The sequence below is a fragment of the Apiospora phragmitis genome, assembly GCF_038363925.1.
Source record: "Apiospora phragmitis strain CBS 135458 chromosome Unknown utg000013l:1.0-2965645.0:1.0-2969333.0, whole genome shotgun sequence".
NCBI classification, from domain to species: Eukaryota; Fungi; Ascomycota; class Sordariomycetes; order Amphisphaeriales; family Apiosporaceae; genus Apiospora; species Apiospora phragmitis.
This window is the reverse complement of record NW_027117413.1, coordinates 1221215-1233502: the sequence shown is the minus strand read 5'-3', so window position 1 is coordinate 1233502 and position 12288 is coordinate 1221215. Positions and strand designations below refer to the sequence as shown.

The following is a 12288-nucleotide window of genomic DNA, read 5'->3' as shown; positions in this document are numbered from 1 at the left end:
TTGGTATGTGCCTTGCCCGTTTTCAGAAGCAGCCCCCTGTCCGATGTGGATTTCGGGCCGTTGATTGGCCTGAACTGCACAGGCTTAGCCCCAATCGGTTGCCCCAAGTCTGCCCCAAAAATACAAATTTGACGAATGGCGATGCGTAGTGCATACGACGAACTGCACCTTATGCAGCGCGAGGCTTATTGACGGGCGCTTGGAGACTTTTCCAGTCGACTGATTGAATGAGACAACTGATTTCCTTGTGGAGGCTGGTCACTCAATCTTCGAACCGAGAGTTTCAGAGCACTTGCATGCAGATTGGTTGCATGTCTGTCTGCATGTCTGTCTGCATGTCTGCATGTCTGTCTGCATGTGCTGCTTGCTTTTTTACTGGAGCTCTTCTCCTGGAGACACAGGTTGATTGCCAAAATCGCTGCATGCGGGGTGTTCGGTCACCTGTCTGTATCCAGCAATCTAAGTACGGCAAGATGCCTTTGGAATTCATTTTCCTGTTGGCTGTGGCTGATCGGCTTTTCGCGTTCAACATGCAGACTTCCAACGCGCCGAAGTGGGCTCGTATCTTCATCAGCTCTGGCTGCTGGCATGCTGGCTTTGTGGCTTTTGCGGGGTACCAAGGCAATTAGGGCACCTACCAGCCTACACTTGGCTGCCTACTGGCCTACTTGCCTAGCTCCGCATGCCTCCCGGGCCGGCGCCGTCCCTCCAACTCGACAAACTCCTCCTTTCCTTTTGCTTACTGTTGTCAACCCAACCATAACGCTGCCCGTCTTGCGTCAATCAGTCATAAAGCATTCCTTCCCGATCCGGTTAAATCCCGGATTCAAGAGTGCGGTCTGAAAGATGACCCATGTCTAACTGACAGGCATACATGATTCATCCATCCATCTAATAGCCGCCGTTCTGTGACTCATTACCAGCAAATACAAGAACCCTTGCCATTCCCAGAATTTAGGATGGACGATGAGCCTTCAGGTCATTTCCGCACCTGAACGCCGTCCGCCCGGTTTTGTGGATTTATGCAGCTGGATGGCTAGAGTGCAACAAGAGACACTACCGAAACCCGGCCGCTGCCCTGCAGCAGTTCGGCCGAAACCTCCTTCTAGTGCCCGTAAACCCCCACCACCAGGTAATCGGCGTCCTGGGAAACTAGAGGGGAAAGGTGGGAAGTTCTACCCCAGCAGCTTGGCCCTTTCGGGAGGTTATTCGCGGTATAACACCCTCGAATAGGTATATCTGCGGGTAGTGTCCGCACTCTGGACAAGAATGGTAATGGGTATCTCCCGCAGTCCTGCAGGACAGTCCAGGTCATCCCCTGGCGAAGGATAGCCACTTGACTGATACTGCCAGTGTATACCGAGAAGAAACCCCATGGTGAACATTGTTGGTGCAAGGCTGTTATTTTCATCATCTTACGCCGCTGCAACATTCGCCTCTCTATTCTTGTCGCCAATTAGGACTTATTTGACACGTCACCATCATTGAAACCGACATCGTGAGGGGCACTGGTTGATAGTGCGCAACAAAGCCCCGAGTCGTAAAATGAGATTAGGAGGGGGCTAGTTGGAACAGAAATCCAGGTTTTGTACGAGGAACTACTTCCGAAAAGGGGTTCGCAGATACCCGGCAATGGCGCAGCAATCATGTCTCATGTATTACTACCTGAAGGTGGAATCTATGCAGAAAGACCCAACATTGTCTATGCAGCTCGGGTTCTTCAGATGTTCTTATACGTTTTAGGGGGACCGTCGTCCGGGGTTACTGCGGACTACCGCCAGCTATACCCTCACTAGCCAGTTATCCCGCAGACGCTAAGTTCTTCTAGGCCCGACTGGCTGGTCCGGTTAAGTGCATGCAGTTCATCTGGGCTTACTATACTAGTACTATAGTTATGTCATGACGTCGAGGCCAGAAAACAGACCATGTATATATGTATGTATGCGTATATTAGTATCGTCTTATATCCGGAGGCGCAGTATGCTAAACTCTTTAGACAATCTAGACATGTGGCAGATGTAGTTAAAATTACGTGGTTGTGGACACACTGAGTCCTATCAGGGGTAGCGCCATGCTGGCAGATGAAAGATTGCAGATCGAACATGAAGCCGAAACTGACACGTATCGATGTATATGTGTTTACCTTGTGCATTGCCTGTATACTAGTATCCAGCTACACCCGGAGGCGCAGTATACCAACCGCTAATAGGCCCCCAGGGGCGGACCTGCAACCGACACCGGAGCACGACAATGACGACTCCTCTGAATCGGATCCCGCGGCTAGGATCGCTGTTATCAACTGGCCTGGAACCAAGCCCGAGGCAGTCCAAAGCAGACCATGGCGCCAAGTCCGAGCTGCCACCCCAAAAGCCCAGTTTAAAACTACTCACTTGTGTGAATATAAGAAAGCACTCTTGAACAAAGGTATTACAATATAGAATAAAGTGATCGCCGAGTATCCAAAATCAACGACACGTTCAAGGCTCTGTTAGCTTAATGGTAAAGCACGTTTATTTTGAGTAATAGTAAAGCGGATCCCGGTTCGAATCCGGTGGTGGGCATATTTCTTTTTTTTTCCCCATTATGCTTTTCACTTTTATTAAACCACGACACCCGGATAGACACCTTCATATTGTCAAAGCTGAGTCGCCGGGCTGGACTATGTGAGCATTGTTAAACGAAACCCCAATGTGAAAAGGAAGTTACATACTTGCGGTATGGTTTTACCAAGTCACATCTAGGTCCAGTTAGTATATCCCCATATGTGCCATACCCATGTGCTGGGTCCATGGAGCCACGAAGCCAGTCCGCCAGCAGCCCCTTCAACGCAGGCCTATTGCTTCGGCTCTTGTTGCTGTCTGGAGATGAATATATCACTTCGATATCCACATGCGGCATGCCCAAGTCAGGATTGTGCAACTTCTCTGTGGTATCCTCTGATCCTGGTGTAAGTCGGCCTTCTTCTCATCCCCTGGCCAAAGCGCCGCTTTTGTCATGAGATGGACAACTACTATTTTAAATACTTCCAATCACAGTTCCGTCTCTCGCGACTCTTTGATGGCCCTATGAAGTGTTATGTTGCGGCTGTCTTGAGTGTCAAGCTGCCGCTCCAATCCAACTGATCTGCCATTCGATGACAACGAATCGGTTTTCAAAGGAGTGAATTCAGCAAGTCTTTGATATTTATTATTAATGTTACAACACGTTAATCTCGACACTTTCTATCACATGAACTCTCGGTGTTTGCTCAGGCTGGCCTTGGCATTGCTCACTCCTTTTCAGTTTTCCCATCAAGTTTCCAGGGCAAACAACAGAGCTCTAAGAAACTTTGGTGGAACTCCATGGAGGTAACCGGTTAAGGAGATCCTCTAGGTGGGCGTCTCAAAGCAAACTGTACCATCCTTCTGTCTGCGCCGTCCTCTTCCTGTTGCCTGAAAAGGGGCCTCAGTGGGGAACTTCTCTGGTGGGAAATCTATGGTTCATATCCTTCCACGCCCACCACAGAGTCAATGAAAATGCACTGTGGCAAGTCATACCTACCATTCATGTACGATAGCTAATTCTCCCCCACCAAAACAGGTATGTACATAGTTTGATCCACCAGCCCTTTGCCCACCAGCAGTTTTCTAGGTAGTGCGTTTTGTGCCTATTTTCAACGCAAGCCACTTCACGTCCAACCTCTACTCAACACCAATACGAAATCCCTTCACGAATTGATGATGCCTCATGGCCATTAGGACCCATGACGTCCAACAGCATGGATATCGAAGGTCATAAAGAACAGAATAGGTCAAGTGTCTCGAAAAATGACCTCCAAACTTTACGCGAAGCCCTTGACCTCAATGGACACTTGTCAGATTCAATTGCTTCATCTGACTCTGTGTTGGTAGCTATTGATTTCGAAAACACCGGCAACATTAGACATGGATTTCTCAACAGCATCGACTGCCAAGTTGGTCTGGCGATATTAGATGTCAGAAACTTAGGAAGAAATATCCGACCTGGACGTCTCATTAAAACACACAACTTTGTCTCAGGATCCCCTTCTTACATCAACCGAGCTCAACAAAATTCATTTTTGGGAAGTCGACAGTTCTCAAGCCAACTAAAATTCTAAAGAGGATCAAGTCTGTTATACCGCAAGATCGTCATGTCATTCTCGTTGGTCATTCAGTCCGAAACGAACTCGAGATGTTGCGTATTCTTGGATTCAAGTTTGTACCATCCATTTCGGTTATTGATGCTGTTCGCATTGCGAACGAAGTCTTCGGCTTTTGGGGCGGCTCGCTCGACGACCTACTAGGTCGTCTCGGCTGTCCGTTCAGCAACTTGCACTCTGGGGGAAATGACGCGAGCTTCACGTTGCGAGCTTCTCTACTCCTAGCTTGCATTAAATGCGACGATATCGATCAGACCACTTCAGATACTTTAGAGCAGATCGCAAGAAGCTCTATACCCTACCGGGTAGACCCTGAAGTCAAAGCAGCCATGAAAAAACAGAAGAGACAAGCGAAAAGTCGAAAGTATCAAGCGAAGTTTCGGAGCCTCGAGGAGCAGGATCAGATTCGTGCAGAACGGGCAGCAAGGCGAGCTGAATTAGGCCAGTCACAGCCTTTGGGGTAGGGCTGCCGAATCACCAACCCGTCCTATGGGAAATGACTGGCCGGACACACAAGGGATTGCACACGCCGCTACAGCATTTCGGGACGTTATTTTTTCAACATTCACTATACATATTATGACTTGAATAATTGCATGCGGCACCTGACTGATAGGGTATGGCGCACCCGCCGCTTTTACTCGGGCCAGACTCAGCCAGTCATCAGTCATGTGTACCTAGGCATCTTGACGGGACGCTTTCGAGATGGGGAGACGATGATGTAGGGGAAATTTGGGTTCCGCACCTGGAACGTAGAGCTGGACTGAGACAAATATACTCTCAACAAGGAGGTCATATATAAAGGGTAGCTGACAGATCAATCATAATCGGGTATCAGCTATCCAGCATCGCTGGAATGGTGCTAGATTGAAAATTGGGAACTATAACACCGACTGGTTACCAACGTGTCACAGCTTTATCACTGTTCCTAGTTTTTATATTATTGAATGATTACCTACTATTACGTATCCTGCCTGGACACAATAGTAGAAAGTAGTCTTCTAGGCTGTTCGTTTGGCTAAACCATACGTTTCCTACTAGGGTAAACCAGAGCCAAAGGACACCCGTTTGTAGGTATCGACAAGTTCCATCCTTGTTGTGGATACTCTTATCCTGCTATAACCGATCGCCTCAGTACCTACTACCAGGGCCTAGACTGGTGAAGGATCTGAAACCAGAGAGTATGGTAGACCTGTCAATGAATCGTCCTTTCTTGCCCCTTCTAAACATCCAGACATGGTTCCATGGAGACTACACAGACCCCGAAAGACGGTCCTTCCAAACGCCCTTGTTGACCGGAGGTCCGTCGCTACACCCCACTAAGGAAACAGTTGTGCTTCTGATGCTGGAGTAGGAGGCCAATATAACGACGCTTGGTTCAAATAGGGCTTCCTCTTCCTCCAGAGCGTGGCCACCTTTATTTGCCAACATTGGCCATGGGTATTATGGCATCGCCGGTGGAGGCCTTACCTAGGAGCGGAGCGCCTCAAGTGAGTAGTCAGGTCGTGATTACGGACAATGGGTGTGGACCATCTAGAATCGACAAAAAAGGGGCTAGGCAGCTAGGAAATATCATCAAAACTAGAGAAGAGACAAGGATCCAAAACACGCTGTATGCAAAAGCTTACTCTAAGGCTTACTTTAAGGCCACCACAAAGTTATTATAGCATTGCGATGCTCTACAGAGCCGTGCTGCCGTTGAATGGAAGTTTAAAGAAAAGAATAGTGGCTAGTCTAGGGGAAATGTATCCCGCAATATGTACGGGGAACTCCTGTAATAACATAGGCGCCGAGAGATCATGGAAGCACACTCTAGCTCATTAGGGTGTCTTCCCTGCTGCTCATCCATCATTAGCCGTACCTGATGAAAACCGAGTAAGATAATGCCGATGCTGTCGATATACGCGTTGGTTCTACTGGGTTAGGTAAAAATACTGGTATATTGTAATGGTACCGTGTAGAAACCCATATCAGCCTCCAGTTCCTTTAGGTTAGTGAATGAAACTTTCTTTCTCTCTTCGATGATCTCTCTGGCTCTGCTTATTTTGGGTATCTCACGAAGAGCTTCGTTTACGTACGTACGACTTATACCGTCTCAACGATTTTCTGACCCCCTGAACCGAGCTGAGCTTCAGCCAACACGTCTATGATCACCCATATTGCTGCCCTCGACGTTATGGCAATGTTCGCTGTCGCGAAAGTACGATTACTCTTTGGCTGTTGCGGGACTCTCAAACGACCAGACTCAAGGGCGATGAGTGAGTCTATAGATTGGGGTTAGTTTCTGGGTTATATATCAACCTTTCTTCTTGGAATAGGTTATGGAAAGAGCAATGGGATTGAGACCTTCTCAATTCGCCCTCAGTCAGAGGCATCCCCCCTTCTGGCATTCGATTCATGATCTCTTCGCGACGACTGTAAGCCCACCTGTCGACCGAACGCATGGCGCTAACGATCGCCACGTCCTTCCAGTACGGGGTATATCCCTTCGACCTTGCGATGCGCTGAGTGGTCCAGCTCGGCTCCGGTGAGCTGGAGCCACCGCAGTATCTCGGGCGTTGTCCAGAGTACCGGTCGCCGCCGTGTTCCGGGGCCGTGAACTCCACCGCGTAGCAATTGTCCAGGGCGAGGGGCTTGAGGCGTTTGAAGCCGAAGAGCGCGGGGGTCACCACATCCTCGTCGCGCCAGACCTCGCGGTCGCGGATCGAGGCGACGAAGGCCAGGGTGACGAGCGTCCGGCCGTGCCCGGGCCGGATCAGGAGCTCGACACATTTCCGGGGCATTGACCAAGGTAGTTAACAACATGAACATATTAGTTGTTGAGGACCTCTGGATCCCAAGGCGACGGTATAAACAGATTGCACGAATTGGAGCTCGGTATGCATGGCACGCGAGCGCGCCACTTGAGCTCGATTGCACCTCATTGCCCATCACCCATCATACGGCGCGAAGCTCTGGCATTTCAGCTAGAGCCGGAAGCTTGTGGTGGTCGCAACTCGTCCTTTGGGCAGAAGTTGTTGCTATCCGCTTGACGCGCAGCAAGATCCTTGAACTGTCAAATTAGTCTGCCAGCATTTAGTCACGCCAAAGGGAAATTGTCGTTGCAAGTTGGGAGTCAAAACAGCCTTTGCGGAATTGGGCGGCCTGGGAATAAGCTATCATCTAGATTGACACCGGTAGAGACCCCAGATCTGCCTTCCTTCTCCCCCAGCATCTATCTTTTTTAGGTCCAGTAGGCGCTAAGCTCCGATTGTCCATCCTTCCTACGTTCCCAGCGACCTACCGAAGTAGCATAGATGAAAAGCCAACCGTCAGCCTGTGCCGTTGCTTTAATGAGACAGTGTAACATCTGGCTCAGACGCAATTACCACGTTTCACCAATCAACTTTCTCGCCATGGCCGGGTCGCATAATTTACTTCACACGCTGAGATGCTGACATGGTGGGCAGCCGTGGAAATTGGATGGCCGAGGAAACAGATGCGGAGCCTCTCGCGTCAGCTCCAGGCTGTGCGACGGGAAACACAACACGAGCGCGCCCTACTGCGCATCTCGGCAAGCAGCAGAGTCCTGCTCTGCCCCCAAAAAGCAACTTTTCTGTTCAACTTGGGTGGACTTGGCCATTGCTTGGCACCTCGATTACGGGAACATGGGCTGATGATCCGGCCCCCATCTATGATCTAAGCGTAGGGCTGGGGTCCACTTCACCCGACACGGCGTATCGAGATGCCCTATTGCGATAGGGGCCTAAAGAGGCGGCGCCGTAGACCCACGAGAAATGACGCCAAGTCTCATTGCGGACCTGGATCTGCATTGGCTCTCTTATTGTTGAAGCACGGCAGAACCAATGACATTGTCCCATGTGCCATGTCGAGGGGGCAGGTGCCAGGAGGAACAACAGTAGGAGCAGCGGGACTGCGCCAATGACGCGATCGCCCTTAAGATCAAAAGCAATGACTGCTAGATATCTGCCGGCACTGTCAGCTTTCCCCCTACAGCCTTCAGTTCTCAGCTCGTGTTACTGTTGTTCATTACTTCTACTGGCCAACAGCACCCGTCCTCCGAACCGGTGGATTGATCGAGACCTACTACCCCCTCGACACACTGACTTATCGATCATCGCCTGTGGCTTTCTTCTTTCCGTCCAGAAAGTCAATAACAATTACACTCTCTTCCGAGTACAGGCGGCGGGAAAGGATGTCATCGCCTGACACGACCACAGCCGCACCGTCGCTGCCTGGGAACTGGGTGCCGAGCAAAGCGGGATGTCTCAACAAGGGCGACTGGTGGATCTGGAGCTACAATGGGCCGCAAAGAGATGCGCGGACCGTGCTGGGAGGTCCTTCGCAGACGAACAACTGCTTCCCTTCGACGGGGGATCCCACGGGAACATACGTCGGCTCGCAGTGCCCACCAAACTACACGCGCGCCTGTCCAGATAGCAGCGTCACCAACGCCGCCGTTACGTGTTGTCCTACGTATGTGCCTTGCACACCAGATCTATGCCACGACACTGTTGTTTGCAATTACACGATGCTGACTCGACGATTATTACTACCACAGCGCATATCAATTCTCTTGCGTGCCTGAGCCCTTAGATATGCCACATCTCGACTTTTTCCGATGTATCTCAAAACACGGGACCTCGGGGTCACCCACCATCACCTTGACAGACTTTCAAGCCAACACACAGAGGAACATTCAACCGAAGCAAGCGCCCAATGAGCATCTATTCGCTATAGCCATGGTTTACCAGACCCCAGTATGTCCGACTAATCATATTCGCGTTCGGCCAATTTCCCTGGCCGAATTAGGTTGGGTCAATTGACTGAGAGCTTGGAGTGTGGAGCATGATGCTAATTGAGCTCAGACACCAACATCAGCACCAACGCCAGGACCTACGGCCTCCGCATCTTCAGGAGATGCGCCTCCACCACTGCCGTCCGAAACCGGGTTAAGCCCCCACGGCCTATCAGCAGGAGCGAGCGGCGGAATCGGTGCCGGCGTCGGCGTCGGAGTGCTGCTGCTGGGATTCCTCGCGTTCTTCCTCTACCGACGGAAGCGTAGCGGGAGTCCTCGTGGCAAGTCCGAGCTGCCGATGACATCTGCCCCAGCAGGGCCGGCGCCGGCGTCGGCACCAACCGCCATGATGGCTCAGAACCAGACATCGCCGGGGGTACTGCAGAATGGCACCGGCGGTATAGGTTACGGCGGTCAGCCGGCAAGCGCATACGGGGCAGGCGACGCATCCTACTGGGATGCTAGGATCAAGCACGAGGCGCCCCAGTCGACTCCCTCCCCGGTGCCGACATCGGCTACTGTCGTTCCGGGACGGCATGAGATGGACTCCGGGAATTTCAGGTCGGAGCTACCGAGCTACCGACAATGAAACACTTTCGAGCGGGGTTCCGTTTCCCCTGGGAAAACGAGCCCCAGCTCCCGATGCGCTTGTGGATTTTGATGCGTTGGTAGATACCCTTTGGCGCCGCGTCTTGATTGAGTTACCTTGCACATATCTAATATTCTGCCCTTAGTAATCCATCTGGGTTGTTCGCCTTGGCGGGCTTTATAGCTAATTGATAACAATGATAGATGATAATACAGAAAGCATAGCGCTCGGCGTCCATTCCCATCTCGGCGTGTTCAATTCAATTAGACGGGGATATCCGGCCAGCATCAGCGGGCCCTTGTCCGCCGTAACCACGGATCGAGTTCAGGGGCACGACTTTGTCCAGGTCTGTGTCATGGCCGTGTTTGCTGTGTTGACAAGGTTATTGGCTGTATACGTTACGTATTTCGCGTTCTTCGTGGACGGCTACGGCACCCCGAGTGAACACTGCCATGTTCGCCGTTAACGGATCCGTACGAGTAGCCGGAACCGTCTTCCAATCCAAGATCTGGTTGGACCTAGTCTTACCTGGTTCACTCAAGCGCCATGGTGCCATCCGCTTGTCTCATTACATAGGGTATTCTTGCATATCCCTATGATTCCCAAGGAGATATGATAGTAGCGCTACTCGAATCGTCAACCACCACCAGTTATTACATCGCCAGTCGACTGTTCAGTTGGGTATCAGCTTCAGTTCGGTTCGTCACCATTTGTCTCGTTGCCAGTCATCCAGTCGTCAGGCAGCTTTTTTGCAGCCAGTCAACTAAACAGCGCCATTCGATCTACTGCCGTCCACTGAGCTACTGTCCCACGCCATCCGCTCGCCTGACAGCTATCCAACTCCCTTGCCAATGTTGAGGATGATCTTGAAGGTATTAGCGCAGTTCCTGAAACCCAATGTCTCGTTGAAGCCAAAGTCGCGACTCTTTCAAGGAACTTGTCAACTCTGTGTTCGGTGCAGCACAACCCACACCCTTGGCAGCCTGTCTTTCGGGCACGTTGTCCAGCGTTTTCGCTCCCAGCGACTTTATGTTTCACATGGAAGCCTCGGCAATACACCATTAAGACCCCGTGAACGGACGACCCATCACATGCGAAGAATTATCTTGGGTCATGGATTATAATATTGATTAATTCTATTGACAGTTTACATGGAGATCGCATCACGAGCATGTCAATTAGGTGTGGTAGTCCAGGATGCGCGTGTGTTGCGTAGCGTGGCGAGTGGATGGGTGGGTCTGGGTCTGGCACTGCTGGTATAAAAGGTGGTGGCCCCCAGCCCAGGGAAGAACGAACTTTCCCTTACAACTCTACCTTTCTACGCCGGGCGGGCATGGTTGCCGGAAACAGTCAAATGGCTTGATTTGGTCAAATTCAGCAAGCGCGTTATGATACCCTGTGTTTCTGCCTAATGACCGGATATGGGTCCCTCTTCCCTGTCTCGACGTTGCCATAGACCATACCATTGTGGAAACACCGGATCCCGTCTGATCTCCGTCGGTGTGGGCCCTCGTCAACTTGGCCGTTTGGCGTAGTCGATTGGCCTGTGAGTTTGAATGTGAAGCTTTTGCTGGAAGTTGCGGCAGGTGCACGATTGCCAAACGCGTGCCTGCCCGGGGAAGGTGCGCAGCAGCACACTTGGTCCGCCCAAGATCCTCCAAGATCCAATATACCCACTTGACACGGTCGTGTATGAACTGATGCGGCAAAGATGGTCAATTTAGCGTTGAGAGGAGATCAAAGCGAACAGAAGGGGGTTGGACATACATGTAAACCTCGTCGATAAGATCCAGTGCAGAATTTCGAAGGCATGAAATGCAAAACTAAAGGAGTGACGGACCATCCAGCTTACACCACTGCCCATGAGGCTAACCCATACCTCGTTGATAGATGGCCAACAGTGCAAGCGGGATGGCGATCGCAGTTCAAGGTCTTACTTGAGACCGAGGGGAAAGCCTGAGGGAAGGAATCAAGTCAGACGAGAAGGCGGGCGAGTGGCCTTCTTATACTGCTGGCGGCAGAAATTATTGCTTCTCCACATGGTCTTGACCCATACTTCCATTTTATCTGGACTCTACTTTCTCATTCAGACTTTTCATTCCGAAAAGTTAGTGAAGCCCCTTGAGTGGCTTTCCATTGGCGGTACGGTCGTTATACAAAGGCGAGTTTGACTGCATACTGTCACGGTTTTATACCTCAGTCATCCCATGGCTCTAAACATGTCTCCCTGGCCTCTGCTGAACGCAAACCCCATCCTTGGGCTAGAGCAAACTTTTCAGTCGAAGTCAGTTTTGAAGTCCACCACATCCTGAACCACCTGCTCCCGATATTATATTGGTAACACTAGGTGGCTCGTTGCGGTGATGTCAATGGCCAGTGACGGTATCGTAGGTGGTGATAATAAATTTTCATGGCGATAGTTGCCGATGATGATATTGATTGTAACATCCAGGAGTGGATGCCTAGGGGGCGTTTGGTTGTAAAAGGGGTTATATCTATGGGGAAGTGTAGTTGTCGACAGGCAGGTTACTCGAGGATGCCAATATGAAGATAACGCGCAGTCATGTGAAAGCAGCTGCGATCATAGCAGGCCGTTGTCATGCTTTCCCCAGAGCCGGAGGCCGTGATCCCTATTCCGAAGTGTAGTCCGGCTCTTTGATAGTTTACGTAATAACGAACATACTAGGACGAGCCACGTACCCGCATCGCCAAAATTCCCTCGAGCGCCACCCCGCACGCCAT

General features: G+C 50.9%; 2 protein-coding genes across 2 annotated transcripts; one reads left to right on the top strand and one right to left on the bottom strand.

The window, feature by feature from the left end:
- Positions 1-6423: 6423 nt before the first annotated feature.
- On the bottom strand, positions 6424-6942 carry PG994_014103 (uncharacterized protein; the record flags this gene model as incomplete). Its single annotated transcript, XM_066865512.1, has 1 exon — positions 6424-6942. One exon carries the CDS (start codon positions 6940-6942, stop codon positions 6424-6426), a length of 519 nt encoding a protein of 172 aa, XP_066708641.1.
- A 1412-nt stretch (positions 6943-8354) lies between these two features.
- On the top strand, positions 8355-9546 carry PG994_014102 (uncharacterized protein; the record flags this gene model as incomplete). Its single annotated transcript, XM_066865511.1, has 3 exons — positions 8355-8635; positions 8721-8919; positions 9028-9546. The coding sequence occupies 3 exons, from the start codon at positions 8355-8357 to the stop codon at positions 9544-9546; spliced, it is 999 nt and encodes a 332-aa protein (XP_066708640.1).
- Between the last annotated feature and the right edge of the window lie 2742 nt (positions 9547-12288).